This window comes from Candoia aspera, chromosome 4 (assembly GCF_035149785.1).
Source record: "Candoia aspera isolate rCanAsp1 chromosome 4, rCanAsp1.hap2, whole genome shotgun sequence".
NCBI lineage: Eukaryota > Metazoa > Chordata > Lepidosauria > Squamata > Boidae > Candoia > Candoia aspera.
The window spans coordinates 27,205,905-27,225,585 of NC_086156.1; the positions used below are offsets into that span (position 1 = coordinate 27,205,905).

Sequence of the window (19,681 nt, forward strand, 5' to 3'; positions counted from 1 at the left end):
CTGGATTGTTATTGTGGGGGACTCGCCATGTAAGCCATTTTGAAAAGGAAGGATATAAATGTAATGCTGTAATCTTGAAGATGATGGTGATGATGATGAGATGGTGATGATGAAGGGCTTTGTGATTAGGGAAGATCCAAGAAATGGAGATCACTGCACATTGCTGAAATGGTTGAAGAGAATCTGTTCCCACTTGCATCCGCATATTTATAAAGGTTTATTTTTACGGAACATTTATAATAGCTATTCTTTATAACTGATAGTATGATAATGGTTATTCTCAAATGATAACTTAATTTTTTTTCTTTCTCCTGTTGGCCAGATCATGGTTATAAAATAGATTGTAGAGGTCCACAGAAATGAGCTGTGATGAAGCAAATCTCAAACTATTTTCCTCCCTCCCTTCCTCTCTCTTGCACTATTTTTAAAAACAATGCACATCTTTTGTTGTTTTATCCTTATCTATATTAGTTTAGCGTTTTTGTTTTAGACTTCACATTTTCCTTTTTCATCCTTTCAAGTTTAGTTTATAGTCTCTGACAGCATTCTCCCTATGCTATCTGCCCAAACATCTGTTCCTTTACTGAATCAAAAGCTTCCTTTTCCAGAAAGTGGAATGCAGGTTTACAAAAACTATAAACCTATCTTTTTTTTAAACATGGTTTTGCCAATGTTAGGCTCCTGCTCAGAGGTTTTACAACTTTTTCCTGTCATGTCTCATTTTTATGCCTAATTCAATTCACTTAATTTATTTGGGGTGTGTGGTGGAGAGAGGAGAATGCTTTTGCCAGCATTTGCAACTGCAACTCTTCCATTTTAATGCTTAAGCTTTATTATTCTTACTCATGGTTTTTTATTTTTATATTGGACCAGTGTTATAGATGATCAAATTGGATTTTTTAATTGCTATTTTAAGAGTTCGTTTCATCATGAACTAGCTTTCAATGCCACACTTCTTCTGAGAAGCATACAAGTTGTCAAAAAAATAGAACACACATGTATCACACACATGCAAGTGTACACAACAAAGCAAATGATCATTCACATACAGAACCCATACACATACTGAAACACAAACATATACACACACATTCTTGCACACACAGAGTAGCAGGGAATACAGTGGGGCACAGAAGAGTGATGTGATATGATGTGGAGTGGGGCTGTCCACAGGTTAGGTTCAAAAAAGCCCAGATGGTGGCCATGAAGGTGCGATAAAAGCTCCATCAATTTTTTATGTACAGCACACTTAAAAATGAGTAGAGCTTCATTCTCATCATTGTGCCACCGACTTCACTTTTTTTACCACATCCTGTGGACACTTCTGACATGGAACAATGGGAGAGGATGAGAAATACAGCAGGATGGCCCAAAATGAAGGGATTGGTGGACCGCAATGAGTAGTGGTGAGGAGCATGCCAGAATGAGAGTGGAGGAAGAGATCAGAGTATGGCAGGCTAGGGAATTATGGGAGTTGAAGTCCACATATCTTAAAGTTGCTGAGGTTGAGAAACAATCAGCTAGTTGAGTGCAATGTATAAACACAAAACTGGGGATTGTTGTTACCAAGAATGAAGTAAACTGTCAGGACCTTGGCTATAACGATAGAGAGAGTTCTGGATCAATGTATCTCAACCTTAGCAACATTAAGATATGTGGACTTCAACGCCGAGAATTCCCCAGTCAGCATCCAGAAGTGTCCTTATTCTTTGGACACTTGTTTCTCTAACATCTTGTTACTTTCCTGTTACCATCACTCACTGAGAGAAACTGGCTGCAAGAAATGTATTGCTCCACAGAAGCCTTTTTCTAAACTGATACCTCCAAATGTGCTGGCCCTACAACTTCCAAAATTCCCACAGAGCTTGGCTAAGGGCCAGATGGCTGGGTATTCTAGGTTTTGTAATCCCCATGTATCTGGCAACTAGTTTAAGGAAGTCTGTTTATAGCAAAAATGATAGACCTAGTCCAAGATTCTCAAATTAAGAGAAGAATCATGGGTAGGAATACAGATATTGTACAGTTAGGCATGAGAACAGAAATTGGTATTGGGTGCCTTATGAAACAACCTAAAAAAATGGCATTGTTTTTTTAAAGTCATGTTTCTAGCCCTTATGAATATAAAGACAGACGTAAAAATATAAAGTGTGTGTGTATGAGGGAGGGAGGGAGAATTGGGCTGGAGCTAGGAAAGTCAAGAAAATGTACCATCATATCTCCTTACTTCCTCCCATTATTAAGAAAAAATAAATAAACTAATCTATTTTGGTTAGCATCATTTTTCCTACAGTGTCTAATTAGATGATTCTAGGAAACTCATCAGCAAGACTTGGTGGTAGTAATTATCTTCTGTTCCTTTTCTCTAGCAACTGTTGTTTGGTGACATACTGCATTGAAACTTCAGCTTGTTTATCTCCATCATAGCCAGCAGCCATGATTAGGAGCATCAACATCTAAAGTGTTTTTCATTTTTTCTACTACCAGGGAATTTTTCCACACTGAAAACTCATATAGTTCTCTGTGTTGGATACATCACTCTTCCACCCAAGTGTATCTTTAATGGAAGGGAAAGATCACCTGGTGTGATACTTTCCATCTCTAGTCTGCTGCTGTGATGTACATAAAAGGGTTAAAGGTGGAACAACCAAAGGCCACTCCTTTTGGGATTGCCCATGCTAATTACTCACATTATAACTTTCAGGGCTATGTGTGCTGTTGATGGGTAAACCTTTGCTTGTTCATGTTCTCCCTGCTTTTACCTGCCTTTTCTATTTTTTGCCAGACAGTGGTTTTGATGTTTTGCTAATGTTTAATAAATAAACATCAAGCTATATTTTTGCCAGCTGAACCAAGTGGTGTGTGTGCTTGCTCTGATCTGGATATTGCGATTGATTGGGAGTGTGTTAGGTGCAAATTAAACTGGAAATGACCCACAGTAATTTTCAATACTATGTGGATGGAAATGCCAGATGGTACCTGTAACATGGAATGGAAGTTTCATTTGCATACATTTCCTGGGCCTCTTCCAGACAAATTTCAAGCATTGGTCCACAACTGCAAGGGAACGCCATCCATCTCCAGTAATGGCGAAGCTGAACTTAATCACAGTGTAAGACACCGTGCTGCATCCTCAATAACCAAATAATATTTATTGATGTCTTTAGGATTACGTTTATATTCTGCCTTCCTCTAGGAGTTTGCTTTCCAATAACCCCAATTTCCTGACATTTTGGAGTCTGAGCTAGTTTGTGCTAGCGTGGCAAACTCTCAGCACTAAAGCTTGATGAAGGCATTACAAAGGTGGAGCCCTCAATGTGCGAGCACTCTGTAAGCTCACATCTACTGACACCTCTTCAGCAGCGCCTTTTCTCATCAGGGGTTCATGCTTTCAGCCGGAACATTAGCAGCAGAGAAGCATTGGCAGAAAAAACTACACCACGCAATCCAGCAAACTGATAAAGTTGAGTAGTTCCCTATTTGCAATATCTGAATAAAGCTGCTCTGTTAAACAGAAAGATTATTTGTCAGTGGCGTTGACATAAACTTTATAGAATTACTGTATGTTACTGTTCAAATTTTGAAACCTTAACTCTTGTGGCAGCCAGCATACTATATATATTGTTTCATCTATGAATCAGGCTGTGGCAGGCTTTGTTTAGTGGCAGTGTACACCATAAGTTTTTGTTAATTTAGAGGAATAGTGCTCTCACACTAATCTTAGAGCATTCAGCCTTAGTGTAGTACGAAGTTATAGGTTTATGCTGTTAAAATGTATTCTTTCTCTTTTGAATTCCCCTTGTTTTCTGACTGGTTTTTTAAAATGATCTGTCACAGATCACAGAATGAATCTTTTTCCTGCAAGCAGGAATTAAATTGAGGATTTTGATTTCGGTATCAGTGACATTGGCTAGAGAATTACCAGTCCATTTATTGAATTTCTGTTTCTTGGTTTTGCACTCTATAGCTAAAGGAACTCCAGTGAAATCAGGCAAACTGCATTTATAAATCTTTCAAGCAAAATGCGTTTATAAATCTTTTCTAATGAGACAGGGCTCTGAATAGCAATGCCATCCCTCTGGTGACCAATGCTATAAACTAAGTATTTATACTATAAAGCTTCTGTGTGGGGCACTGCAGAAATGTAATTTCAGGCAGCAAATCCATAGATAAAAGGCAGGCATGATATATCTGGGTGCTAGCTGTCAAACTAGCTAGCATGAATGTCTGCATGGGTGTGTGTGCATGAATGTGTATGTGTATATATACGTATGTATGTATATTTATATGTCTATGTGTATATATGAATGAAAATAGTCTTTGAGATACATCAAATTGGTATTCTTAAAAGTATAGACCAGGGATGTGCTGCTGCTGCTGATTTCAGGGCTGCACTAGTACCCCAGGAGCTGCACTGCCCAAAACTAGAATCAGTAGAAGAACTGAATGCAATGTAACATTATTGTTTATATTATTTTTTCCAAGTATTTATTCTTTTTCTCTTTTAGAGAACATTAAAAATCACAGAATCTATTTAAGTATCTTTCTTTGGAGTGGCATTGGGATCACATCCAAGAGGACTAAATCTGGTCATAGGATGTGCAGATAGAAAGTATCTCTCTCTTTTAATATGGCAATCAGAGATGAATGCAACTCAGCTGTGAAAGCTTCTGGCTTCCTCACTGCCAACCTGGGAAATGTGGAGGAGAGTACTAATCTGAAGCTCATCAAGGCTTGTAACGTCTTTAGCAAACTCCAGATGTGATAGAACTACAATTCCCCAAATTCCCGTCTGGAGGAAACCAAGTTAAAGCTGATTTAATGTCTCTTGGAACTAGCCCATACAGATCGTTCAAAAGGATGTCATGTACTGTATACAATCCACCAGTGAATATCCTTGAAAAGAAAAGTTCTTCTTACTATACTAAAATAATTTTCTTTGAAGAATGCTGATAATACTGAGCCAGTGTGGGATATTTTCTTTCCTGCTTCTCTGAATTCAAGCTGCTTTATCATGCTTTCCAATACCAAGGATAACGTGTGTGATAGGTAATTATTCAGTGCTGAAGGTTTTATAGAGACCTAAGCTTTTGGAGAAAAATGAAGCAAGGCATGAATGAAGCAAAATGAGCAAAGATGAATGAACTTAAAGCCCCTTGGTTCTGAGGAGTCTTAGGCTAATTTTGTGTGAGTATAATCTGAATTGTCGCCATTATCAATTGCCTATTACTTTTTAAACATGAACAATTAATTGAGTTACTTTGGGAGTAACAGAAGTCCAGGTAGACTGCAAGTGAAACAATAAAGTCTGATTGTTAATTGCATTTTTCCTGATTCTTTACTTCCTTTTTAAGTGAGCTGCAAACCAAGACAACATTGCATATATAGATCGATCAATTGATAAATAGATAAATAGATAGGACATATCAATCTATTTGATGAAAAGAGAGAAAGACATGGTAAATGAATTTTCAAGAGAGACAAGAAACTGTAGTCCTCTCCCAAATGGTTTAACATTTACATTTTAATGTGCCTAAATGTATGAACATATTGGATGTTATTTAGCAAGCAGTACATTACTGTGGCGTGTCATTCTGCATTGCATGATAATGTAATTTTATTACTTCCTTTCAGATCTATGGTTTGCACTATTTACTAGGCCAAAAAAAATAATGCTTATTGGCTAAAGTTTATTATTATTATTATTCATAAAATCTATTGACCATTTCAGTTCCAAAGGACTAGGTGGTTTAAGAAATATAAAACACCACCACAACCACTAATAATAAATTAATAATAGTGCAAAGCAATAACACCCATTCCGGCACTGATGACTCTACACAATCAGTGTTGAAAGAGTTTCTGAAAGAACCAGTTTTTACTAGTTTTTGGAAGACCATGAAAGTGGAAGCAACATTTATCTCAGGGCTTAAGCTGTTTCAGAGGTGGGGAGTCCTCAGGGAGAATGAGTCCCGCTGACTCCTCTTCTGCTACACTCATCAGAGGTGGGGCACCATCAGATGCTCTTGATCATCAAGACTGAGCATACAGAATCTATTTGTGAAAGGCAGTTTCTACTTGTTCTTATTAGGGTAAAGGTATATATTATCTTCTTTGTGTGACACACGTGTGCCAGAGAAGTATATGCGTTGTCTTGAAGAAACTAATCCAGAATGGGAAATACGTTTGTGTGTGAAAGGGTGTATGTGTGTGTATATTCATTCATCCTCATGGACTTACAAACCAACCAACCAAGATATGCCCAAATCAATAGTATTAGGAAAATGGTTGAGTACAGAGTTGCATATATTATCTTTCTTATTTGTTTAAAGTGATTCAGGATCAGGGATTTAGCAGATTCTCAAAAATTTGCGTTGGTCTTATTTCTATTTTATAGGTTGGTGTTTGAAGTCAGTACTTTCTAAAAACAAATTTAAAAACACTGAAAAAGGTTTTTGCTAGATCAGATGGGGAATCATACAATTTTATTTATTTAATAAAGCATGAGATGGTTGAGGGTTTTTCCCCACAACTTTTGAAAATCTAACCAGACCTCGCTTATGGCTAGCCCACATCACTCCATGGATTTTTGTGGTGATGAAACAGCTGCAGACAGTTCATAGCTGCTACCTAGCTAGGCACATTTGCCTAGGGGATAGGTAATTCTGTTCCTTTCATTAATTCTTTTCATTTCATTTTCAACAAACATATTCTCTTGCTTCTTGTAAATTCTGCTCAGACATTTGTTTATAAACTTGGCAGCAAATATACAGTATATCTACTTTTAGAGAGACACTTTTCCCCTGCATTTTATATATACTTTCCGTAGAGTTTGTGTTTCTTGCAAGACACTCCCACCTCGGAAAATACAGGTTTGGGCACAACTGTCTGTAACATATATGGGTATGTGCATATTTCTCTCTAATGTATACAATTGTATACACTTTTTAAAATGTCAGTCTCATGTTGGTTAAGTCATACATATCATTAGGATCCTCTATATAGTCATCAAATCCCAAACTGGTATATTGATCAAAGCATTCTGATGGACCAGATTTCTCATACCTACTTGCATATAGCATATTTTATTTATTTATTTGTTTGTTTGTTTGTTTATATTTTTTTATCCCGCCTTTATTATTTTTTATAAATAACTCAAGACGGCGAACATAACTAATACTCCTTCCTCCTCCTATTTTCCCCACAACAGCAACCCTGTGAGGTGATTTGGGCTAAGAGAGAGTGACTGGCCCAAGGTCACCCAGCTGTCTTTCATGTAGAATTGAACAGATTCTTATATTTTGGTTCTAACTGGTATCTAGGTGCTGATGAGTTTCCTCTAGAGTTATTTGCTTTGCAAGCATCCATCCATCCAGTCTATGTGTCTATTTGTTTTATTAAAGTCATAGTCCAATATCTGCAGGCACTTAGTAAATAACTGTTAAATAAACTTTATTAAAATAAAGATACCTGCAAGTTTAGCTCAGCTTCTGGTGATTATATGGACCACATAACAGACTTGGCTGGTTTCAGGGAGCCCAATAGTATCAGATCTGTGTAATATTTGAATGGGAGTTCACTAGGGAATTCCATGACTACAAATTAAGCTGGGAAGTAAAAACAATGCTGGAAGGAGGCACTGGCAAACCATTTTTATATAAAGTAAAAAAAAATCCTTGGACATGTTCAGTGAAGTCACTAGCAGTTGAGCTTGACTCAACTGTGCTGTTTCATGTACAAAGACAGCAGGGATTCCTAGTCATAAAACTGCGATCAACCTCTATGGTCACCATAAATAAAACTTGACAACTGAGTATTTGAACACTCTCTCTCAACTCCTGGGTTAATGCCCCAAGGCCCTTCTATTCATCTAGCTTAAATTAATGATCTCACTTATGCACTAGGAAATGAATCAGAGCTCTCCTGAGCCAAGCATTTCCATACTAAATTTGATTAATTTTGATGACTATCAATTCACACTGTTAATTAAGTAAGGTACAGCGATTAAAAAAAGCTATGGCATGTTGTCTAAAAGCAATGGACACTTAAACTGCTGGGTCATTTCTAGATGAATATAAGCAGGGCTTCCAAATATTTAAATGTTTAGTTTCAAAGTTTGAAGATAATATAAATGCAGAATTAATCTTCCTGAAACTTGTAGCTAGTTGGCTGATGTCTCCCTTCTTTCTCAGAATGGCATGGATGGAAAAGCATTCACTGTGTTTACAGGAAAGAGAGGCATATATTGCCTTGACTAACCATTTGGCATTTTCTTTTGGACATAACATTCCATCTGGGCATATTTTAACAATATGAGAGAATTGGGACTTGAATGGTTTATTTTATTCTTCCATTCCAATCCTTTTCTCTGGAGTATAAGTAATTATTTTAACTCAGGGTTGGTCAGCCTGTGGCCATGCAGATACATGTATTTCTTTTTTTATTTATTTAAAAGATTCATATTACCATGCAACTCACAAAAAAATATAACTCCAGGTGACATACTACAATAAAAAAATATATGATAAGCCCCATAAAACTGCCAAAAATCGTAACAACAAAACACACAATTGGGGTGCTTATTATTCCATATAAATCTTGCTATGGTGCAGGCCTACCTATTTGAAACACCTTCCTTCCTATGTTGTTACACAGGAGCTGTACTCTATAGATAAGGGCCTTTTCAGCATGCTGAAGAATGGAATTATAAATGGAAAGAAGTCCATTTAGGATTGACTGTTTCTGGAAAAAAATTAGAACATAGTTTTATTCTTTACTTTCTTTCCATTGTAGCTATGACAATTTTGCAGCTGGATTTTAATTGCTGACGCCTTGTATTTTTAATGTAATTTTTATTGGTTTGTGGTTTCTTGTCATTTTCTAGGGCATTCATGATTGAACATAGTTGTCTGATGTTTGTATTATTTGTTTGGTTATTTTATTATTGATCTTGATTGCTCAGAGTCTTGTTGGCTTGGAGCAGCATATAACCCCCACAAGCAAGTAAGTATATAAACAGGAACAGTGACGAGATTACATGATATATCTCCCTGACACCTAATAGGGTCTTTCATCTTTTGGTTCTTATATGAAAAAGTTTTTAAAAGTTCAAGTTTTTACACGAGGATAAATATACTATTGTTTCTGAAGAAGCTCATACCACCTGCAAAATAATTTTTTGACATAGTACATCTTGCAGTTCTGTGTTGTTCCATAAAACTGAATGCGTTATTGTCTTAATGTACCAATAAGCAACTTTGTCTTGGATTCTGAAAAATAGGTCCAGATATCAGTTTCAGAGGTTCTGTTCGCTGAAATTGTTTGAATAGCTCAAACATCCAATGCCATTGTGATAATTTCTATTCTGTTAGTGGCATGAGATCTAGGCTGCTCTTCCTTCTCAAAACAGAAGCATTCTCTCCCCTGCATCAAAAGAGCATGAGAAAGAAAGTGAAACTATAGCTGCATTGAATTGCCTATACATAGATTTCTCATTTGGATGGTAAAGGATTCACCAGCACACTTGTGTTGTCACTCTAACCCTTTTCCTAATAAGTCTGAGTAATCTAAGTTCAGAGAGACTCGTTCCTTGGATTGTTTCCAGTCCTGATGGTTAGAGAAATTTGATACTGGTCTCTTGGTCATCCTCACTGCCCTTCTCTAAACCTGCTCCACATAATTTGAAGCCACCTTAATGTCAAGCCCAGAATCAGATATGAGACTCCAGATTGGATCTGACAATTTAGAATAGAGAGGAACAATTATTTCCCATGATTTAGACATTATATTTCTTTTAATGCAATCAAAAATAGCATTTGTCTTTTGCACAGTCTTGTTATACTGCAGGGTCATATCAACAAACTGGGATCTGTCCAGAGCCATGTGATAAAAACGGAGTCCTAGAGTTCTGGAATCATTAATAAAAGTGCATTTGAAAAGCACACTTGTATTGCCTCTTTATTTAAGCAGAATTAATATTTTGCTTGGAGCTATATTATTTCACAGGTTGCTGCTGAGTATTTGGTTTGACTCTTATATAAGAAAGGGCACTGTCTTCAACAAGAGGCATATATGAAGTTGAAGGTGGTATGCATTTTGATTAAAATATTGCTCAGTGGCCTTTCAGGCAAATTCTAAAATTATTTAATATTCCTTCTGGCACATAGATGAGAAATGGCAATGACAATATTAATAAAAGAGGGCTTATAGGAGTGTAGAATCAGAGTACCGGGTCATCACAAAAGTTATTTACCTAGCTAGAGTTTCATTTCAAAGTGAACAGAAATGCTATGATGCCTGTATTATGCAAAAGCCTTAAAACTCTGTTAGACATTCTTAACCCACTCTAATTTATTCTGGGAGACTTTAATCTTCTGCAGAATGGAACTGCTGTGAATTTTTCAAAAGCCATCATAATCTACTAATATGAGGAAGAAGAAGATGAAGAAGAAAAAGAAAAAGAGAAGACGACTTGTAATGATGACATTGGCATTGGGCTTCAAGAGTTTAGCTTAAATTTATTCTGAAAGTGTAAAAGAGAGAACAAGAGTAAGCAGGCTATGTTATACAGTCCACATTTCAATCCCTCTCCAATTCTTTACAAGTGCCTTGCATCTTTGCCATTAAGACACTCTAATGAAGTGGTCTAAGCTTAAAGAAAAAGAATGATCAGAAAAGCTGCTTTGGCTCTTGAAATTCACAGAGTATTTGATCACTTTGTAAGTGGTATCTAAGGTGTTGAAAAGAAAGTGGCTTATCAAGCATCATAAAACTATGTTACCTGTTAAGTGATGGTAACAGACTTGGAGAAAAAAAGATGAAATAAAAACAAACTACAATAATCTGTACATTTGGGACAAAAAACAACCATGGAAAAAGTGCAATACCACGGGGGGGGGGGGGGATTTACTACAACATGTTGCTTCTACTGAAACACTTAGGATTTCCCATTTAACTTATTATGGCTAATATGTTAACAAGCAGGACTCCAGTTAAAAATTACAGTGTAGAGTGCTTGTCTTCAGCCATCCAACTATGTTCTCATTCATGGAACTCCATTCCATTCTCCACATTCTGGTTTTTAATGTATTCCCCTCAAGGTTTTCATCATTTTATGGACACCGAGCATGCCTTAATGGTCTGTTTTACTTTTCGGTGTTCTTGGTTTTTGTGGAACTTGGTAGTTTTTCCTCAGGTTTTGTTTTACTGTTGCTTGAGGTTGATGCCACTTTCATGTGTGGCTTGTGATGCCTTGGTGTTTCCCCAGTAATTTGTCAATGAATAAAAACATCTGTTTAACCTAGCTTTCAATAAAAAAATTGTTCAGATGGGGGTCTGTAATGTCATCTTTAAAAATGTGCTTGTTTATTTATTTTTCCTGCCTCTCCACTGTGGTGGCTATCAGTATACAGTAATACTTATAAAATATAAGCTAAGATAGTAATGCTCATCAGTTTAAAACCTCAGTTAAGCAAAGCACACGAGTGAGAACTAAAGGCAATACCAACTAGATTTCAGCTATTTCAGTAGCAAGTCAATCTCTCTGAATAAAAATGCATTTGTTTTCCAGCAGAAAGAGAACAAAGATGGCTTCCCTTGAAGAGAGTGCCAATAGTGCCTGGGAGCAACTATTGAAAAAGCCCTCTTTAATGTGTGGGCTATGGTAATAGCAGGAGAGAGTGAGGCACCACTCCTGAGGATCTTAGAAGCTGGGCAGTCTTATATAGGAGAATGTCATTTTTTTCAGATAGCCTGGTCTCAAGAACATAGGGCTTTGCTGCTCTGGATCAGCACTTTCCATTGTGTCCAAAAGCAGACTCTGAGCCAGTGAATTTGTAACAAGGGAACCACATGCACGCTTGTTACGCCCAGTTGGTTATCTTGCCACATCATTCTGGAGCAGCTGAGGCTTTCACGGTTTCGTGTAAAGTGCATTTTATGTAGGTTGCATGCCATCTTGGCTATATCCAGCATTTCTAGGACAACACATAGGCAATCTATGAGCTTAGCTCATGGAAACTTGGATTAAACATTAATTCTTAACTTCCAATCCATTGGTGACACCAATTTATAATTTGAACAACTTCTTTGGATTGTGGTGGGGAAAAAGATGGAAAGTTGGGTATCAACAGCATACCAGTTGCAGTAAATCCCCAAACAAGCTTTGCCAGCATTTTCATAACTGGAAACTTGAAGGCCCATCCAAGTGACAATGCTCCCCTCCTTACTACCTCTCTAACAGGAGTGGAGGGAGGGGAAGATGCCTTTATTTATGCAGGCAAACATGCTTGCATAAAAAGTAAGTTTCATGAATTCCATTTGCCATTTTCTCTGAATTACATGATACAGACAATGAGGTTTACTGTTGATTATACTTTCTTGGTTGCAGTATTTTTCTTCACTAATTTATCTTTAAATTAAACTACAAGCCCACCCTTAGCTTTAACAACCATTGCAAGTGCAAGATTAGCTTTTGAAAAGCAATTGAGCACAACCTTTAGCAGGCACAATAGAAACATCAGCAATATTAGATATGAGAATAGGTGTGTCACAAGTTTCTATTTATTTTAATGGAGAAAACATTGAAGGTTTGTATAATATGGCAAATCAGTTGGCATGACTTCATAGCACTGCCTTTCTAGGCCCGCCATGTGGTAGCCAGTGAAGGGGAGAGGAGGGATCAGAAAAGCACACAATTCAAAGCCTTCACATTTCACATAATTAAATGTTATGAGAAAGCATTGTGAAAGGCTTCTGTTAGCACAGTGTTTCTCAATCTTGGCAACTTTAAGGTGTGTGGACTTCAACTCCCAGAATTCCCCAGCCAGCATGGGATTCTAGGAGTTGAAGTCCACACATCTTAAAGTTGCCAAGGTTGAGAAACACTAGCCAGTCTTTTTTTTTAAATTTCATTTTGGATTTCATAAAGGCTAGAATGAGCCAGTGCTTCTATTTCAAATGAACTTTTGAGTGCCACATCAAATTACAGAGGCAATTTGTGGCTTAATCCTGTGGTGTGTAGCACATATATATAGGCAAATTTTAAAGTAAGATGGAAGGCAAAGACAGAGCAGGCATTTTTGAAGGTGCCTGAATGCAGCATATCTTCTCCTTCCTGCAGTTGAGGAGAGGGACATGAGTGAATACACTTGGCTCAGCTCTTGTTCCATGCCAAACTGGCATATTTTCCTTTTTAAGCCCCATTCCTCCTCATTTGCTCCTGCTCCCAATATGCTGCTTAAAAATTATATTCTATGTCTGTCTCTCCCTTCCTGTGCCATCTTTGTTGCTGCCTCATTAACTGGCACAGCATCAGTGTGTTTCATTACAACCTCCCTCCTCACTGACTGTGCTGATCTCAGGTACAATACAAACCAGCTCTCAAACACTAGGCAGTATTTATCATCCTTGCTATTCAGAAGAAGGGGAAATTGGCTAAATCATCCCAGGGGAAACATGCCCATATTCGTCTCTCTCCATCTTTCCTGCTCCTTCCAGCAGCTGGAAATATGCTTCATTAGGAATAGCTGTCGGCCTGTAGTTGCATTTTATTTGTATTGAGACAGTGTAATGACTGCCTATTCAAAATAGTAATCAGACTCACACAGGTATTCTATGGATATCTAATAATGAATAGTATGCAGAAACACAGGCACAGCTGAGAATACGAAAAGCGCAGGATTTCTCCCAATTAATTCCCAAGCAATCCTAAGCCCCTCCCGCCAAAGTCAGTACAATTCCATCTCCTTGCAGGTGTTCCTAACGGTTACTGCCAGTCTCTGGGTAATGTCCTTGACCAGTCAAGATAACCCGAACATGCATGCCTCTGTACTCTCATCATCCAGCTCACTGCCTGGCACCAAGGAACAGTAGCAGCCCCCTCCTGTGCAATAACACGTGTCAACACCAGCATGGCATGGGAACTGGTTATGATGTTTCAGGAACATTGGAACAGGAACCATGACATTCTGCCCCCCTAAAATAAAGACAGAACTCGCAACAGAGAAAGTTAATGGAGAAAACACAGCTTAATCATGTGGTTTATCAGGATAAGCAAGGTGAAAGTGATTAATGAAAACAGGAGCATTGACATGACGAGCAGGCATCCACTCAGGATGAGGAAAATGCTTCCAACAGACAAGATATTGGAGAGAATCCTGATGCCTCCGCGAATCCAGAATGTCCTTTATCTTAAAGTGTTGATGTCCATCAATCGTGATGGGAGGTGGCTGTGGAAGTTCAGGAATGGGAACAAATTCTTGTCCATTAACTACCTGAAATGGTGTTTTGCCGGTGCTCTGGTGAACAGCATTGTTATATGCAAGCTCTGCGAAGGGCAACAAATCTACCCAATCATCTTGGTGGTAGTTAATGTATGCTCTGAGGAACTGTTCTAACGTAGCATTAAGAACCTCAGTCGATCCATCCGTCTGAGGATGCGAACTAGTTGATAAACCTTGTTTGGTAGGTAAAGGTAAAGGTTTCCCTTGACGTAAAGTCCAGTCGTGTCCGACTCTAGGGGGCGGTGCTCATCTCCGTTTCAAAGCCTTGGAGCCGACGTTGTCATAGACACTTCCGGGTCATGTGGCCAGCACGACTCACGGAACGCCGTTACCTTCCCGCCGAAGCGGTACCAATTAATCTACTCACATTTGCATGTTTTCGAACTGCTTGGTGTGCAGGAGCTGGGACGAGCAACGGGCGCTCACCCCGCCGCGCGGTTTCGAACCGCCGACCTTCCGATCGACAGCTCAGCGGTTTAACCCGCAGCGCCACCGCGTCCCTTGTTTGGTACCCAGCAATTTAAAAAACATTTTCCAAAACTTAGAGGTAAACTGGACCCCTCTGTCTGAAATTATGTGGATGTTTTTGGGGTCCAGGAACATTGGAACAGGAACCATGACAGCCCATCCAATTTCCTTTTGAGAACAAGGACTCTGATTTTGGAGGAGCAGCCAGGACATAAGCTGAGTGGCTGCCAGGAAAGAAAATATCTCCTTGGTTTATACAAGATATTTAGGTAGGAATCTTTGAAATTATTGTTGGCCAAGAGGCTTTGGGGCCAAGCAAGGTAATGGGGAAGGGTGACAAATCAGAACCACTGATTTCTAGATTCTTAGGTGCAACAGATGAGGAAAGTCCCTTTTTGTCTGTCCCCAAATGTTTTTGTGAGGTCAGCTAGTAGATACAGGATTTAAATGCTAAGGTAGACTTGCATCATCCCTTTTTGTCTAGTTCTGGAAAGGGAATGTATGTGACATTCCAGTCTACTTCTGCTCACTTTCCCTTAGGTAAAATGAGAAAAATAGAGTAGATCTTTCTGAACTGTCTAGGCCAGTATTTCTCAACCTTGGCAAGTTTAAGATGTGCGGACTTCAATTCTCAGAATTCCCCAGCCAGCATCCTAACCTTGCCAAGGTTGAGAAACACTGATCTAGCCATATAAGTGACAGAATCCCTTAAAGATGTAAAGAAATCACATTAGTAAACATTTAATGAAGAAAAAGGTAAAAAGGGAATGGCAAAAAACATTGTGTAGTGCACAGTTATATATTTTTAAAAAGTAAGTGTTTTTGAAATCTGATCTAACTAGAACAATATCGTGGGATTAACTATTCTAGCTCAGTAGGCTAACTCAAGATCCCTGATTCAACAGCATCTGATCTTTGGTGACATTTGGTTCTGTGAATTATCTGGGAATGGCCAGGAACAATAAGGACTGCATGGACAAGAATAAGGGATTTTTCTAGTTTTTGCAGTTCCAGGGGGATGAACTTGCTTGACAGCTATCCTTTTGGGCAATAGGCAATAATACAGTAAGCAGTAAAAGGGCTATCACAGGGACATTAATGTCATTAGCTTGCAAATAAACAGGGAACGGTCAAATAGAGCTAGGCACAAATGAGCTGTTTATTTTGGCCAGTAAGGACACAATGGAGTGACATGAGTTAATGCTGTCTGAATAATGAGATACCACATGTCAGATCTATATTGTCACTAAGTCAGAATAGGAGGAGTTTCCAAATGATGTCTGCCCTTGAGATTTAATTGAAGTGTAATGTAACTAACACCATAACCTCATAACTAAATAAGTACAAGAATACTTTATTCCACTCATGAGAATTTCCCTCAAATGCTCTTCTCCTCAAAACCAGAATCTCTTTCATCAAACCAAATAAATATGGATGGAGGGGGGAGGCAAAAGATTTTTGCTGTCCAGCACTACTACCACTTGTCTGTTGCTGTCTTAAAATTTTTAATTACTCTTACACTGGGCCACTTTGAAATTAGGAAAAGTCAGCTGAGTTTTAGTAGCATGGCTTGCTTAGGTATATTATTCTCAACAGTACATAACTGGAATGAGATAGATCAGGTTTCATAAATAAATAATATTGCTCTTATGTGACCAGTTGCCAGACTGTCATCTCCTTCAACTGTGACAATATTCTGATTCTGTATGAAAAAGGGGAAAACGTCTTACTAATTATAGATGGAAGAAACAATTTGGTAAATAATGCTAGCAAAGATTGCATAGCATGAGTTCATGCTAAGACTACAGTTTGGCTCACACATCATGCTAAGACATAGCTTGTATAAGCCACTGGTTACAAACACGGGAGCTGGACTCACACAAAAGCAAATAGCTCATATTACAGTTCAGCATGATGTATGAATTTATTAGCACAAGCAATGGGCTCATTTTTGATATGTTGTAGAACTTTGTAGTCCCTGAACAAAAAAGATTTCGGTCTTTGCTGTATGGACAAATGAGCCAGATACAGATGATCATACTGAGGCCAACTTTTTCTAATCTGGTGTCCTCCAGATGTTGGGGACTACAACACACAGCATTCTCAGCCATAATGGAGAAGGTTGGTTAAGATGATTGTGAATGAACTTTGGACTTGTGGCTTCCTTCCTCTCCTCAAGGAAGAAGGTTGAATGTTTCTGTTTTGACTTTAGGTTATTATCGATCTGCCAAATTCTGTAAGTTCCAACAGTGAAGATGCTGGTCCAAGTCCTCAAAGATGAACTATTGTGACTGGCTGCTAGGAGGACACGTTGCTCGAGAGCTTTACTTGCATTAGTTTTAACCATTTTTTTTAAAAAAATGTTTTCATTCTCAGCATAAGTAAAACCAAAATTAATATTGTATCTCTCTTTTTTTAAAATCATAGATTTGTTTAGCTCTCAAGTTTTTAGCTATTATGAAATAACTCCATTTTTATTATAGTGATTAATTTTTATCATACTAGATTTTATTGTCTATGCTGTTTTGGATTTTACTGATTTCTTTTTTATTGTGTTATTTGGATTTTATGGTTTTAAGATTTGTTTTAAAATAGGTATGTCACACAAACAACTATTTTATGGGGCTATTAGAAGATAAAACAAGTAATTGCCCTGATCGGCTTTTATTAGCTTTGCTTAGAAGAAATCACATACCACCAAATGAGAACTGCAATTTGTTCTAAAATGAAAAAGAACCCTTCCTTTCCTCGTATATAAAGGACAAGAACAGGGAAAGGAGGGTATCTGAGCACAAGATTTACAAAAGCACATTCTTGATAATCTAAGCTATGATTGTCTGAACTGAGGACATGAAGTCAGTGGCTGAGAAGGAGGAAGGGTGAAGCAAAAATAATTCTCAAAAAACTTTGCTAAAGAAATAAGGTTTCAGTGAAGTATTCAAAAATGGTTAGAGAGAGAGACTGACTTCATAATGTGCAAGCTTATGTTTTAGAAAAATGCAGGTTTCTTTAAGAAGGATGTGTCCTATGTAAAACAAGACAAATGGGAAGACTATATCTATATCTATATCTATATCTATATCTATATCTATATCTATATCTATATCTATATATCTATATCTATATATTCCTTAATTGCTTTTTATATATCAATTGTATGCTATGCAGGCCTTTGAATATTGATAATATGTTTTATAACTGCATTTGAGCTACATTTAGACCTGCAGTTCAATACATTTGGAGGGGAACCGAATATGTTCCAATGCATCTAAGTGCATCTTTTTCCTTGATTTTTCAGGTCACGTGTGCAAATTTAACCAGTGGTGGCAAATCAGAACTTCTAAAAGCAGGCAGTTCCAAATCCACACTAAAGCATATATGGACAGAAAGCAGCAAAGACTTATCAATCAGCCGGCTGCTATCACAGACTTTTCGCAGAAAAGAAAATGAAACAGATTTGAGTGTGCGGTATGATGCCCCTGAAACCTATTCGGAGCAAGATCTCTGGGACTGGCTGAGGAACTCCACGGATCTTCAAGAGCCTCGACCCAGAGCAAAGAGACGGCCCATTGTCAAGACTGGGAAGTTTAAGAAAATGTTTGGCTGGGGCGATTTTCATTCCAATATTAAGACAGTCAAGCTAAACCTATTGATAACTGGGAAAATAGTTGATCATGGCAACGGGACGTTCAGTGTTTACTTTAGGCATAATTCAACTGGCCAAGGAAATGTATCTGTGAGCTTGGTGCCCCCAACCAAAATAGTAGAATTTGACTTGGCACAACAAACAGTGATTGATGCCAAAGATTCCAAGTCCTTCAACTGCCGCATTGAGTATGAAAAGGTTGACAAAGCCACCAAGAACACGCTCTGCAACTATGACCCTTCTAAAACATGTTACCAGGAGCAAACCCAAAGTCACGTCTCATGGCTCTGCTCCAAGCCTTTTAAAGTAATCTGTATTTACATTTCCTTTTATAGTACAGATTATAAACTAGTACAGAAAGTATGTCCAGATTACAACTACCATAGTGACACGCCATACTTCCCTTCGGGTTGAAGCAGAATGTACATCTAAGACTGAGGATCCCAAGGAATAAATAAAATAAAATAAAATAAAAGAGGTCATATGACAGGGCTATTACCTCAAAGAAGAAGGCCACAACTTTTGCCCGGAATGTGTCTACACTTTGCTGCTGATATCAACTGGCTGCAAATATGTTAACGGAAGCCAATCTAATATCATTTCTGCCCAGTCAGCTCCATTACATATCAGTCCAGTGGTAAATCACTATTTAAATAATTCCACATATGGTTTCTCTTTCTCTCTCTCTTTCCTTCTCCCTCTTTGCATCTACAGAGATACCTCTTAAGAGGGCTTTCATTGTCTGATATATGTTGCAGGATCACCTGTCATCAAGCAAAAAGGATTAATTAGCTAAAGAATGGTTTCTTACACAGACTGTTACGGAAATCTAAGTCTTAAATACATGATAATCAATAATCCCCATTCATGCATTCCTTCACTTGAAGTAGCTGTACTGGTAAATATTACTGTGTAGGAGTAAATGCTTGTTCAATCTGGGATGGGGGTGGGTGTCAGGGGATATGTGTGTGTTTAGAGTTCAGTAGTTCTCTTTATATGAACACAATTGAGGATAGTGACTTTTCTCCAGCACATCGTGGGCACATTCAAGGTGATGTTAGGTGGCTCTCATTCTGCAGAGGGAGCCTGGCTGATCAAATAAAGATGAGCAAACATTTGGAATTTACATGTCAACAGACCTGATGATTTTTGTATCCTGATAGTCATCACTTCAGACAGATAGGATCAACTTGAGAGCCATCCCCAACTGAGATGTCCTACAGTCACCATGTAGGAAGGAAAATGCCTGAAAGGCAACCTGTAAGTTGTAAATGTCTGTCTTATCTTT

The 19,681-nt window shown here is 38.0% G+C and overlaps 1 protein-coding gene across 1 annotated transcript in view; it reads left to right on the forward strand.

Moving 5' to 3' along the window:
• Window positions 1-19,250, forward strand: part of NXPH1 (neurexophilin 1) — a 211,302-nt gene extending 192,052 nt beyond the window's left edge. Inside the window, exon 2 of the mRNA XM_063301933.1 lies at window positions 18,046-19,250. Within this exon, the coding sequence (XP_063158003.1) occupies window positions 18,046-18,807 (762 nt within the window). The 3' untranslated portion in view covers window positions 18,808-19,250. The remainder of the gene's footprint in view (window positions 1-18,045) is intronic.
• The last annotated feature ends 431 nt before the right edge of the window (window positions 19,251-19,681 follow it).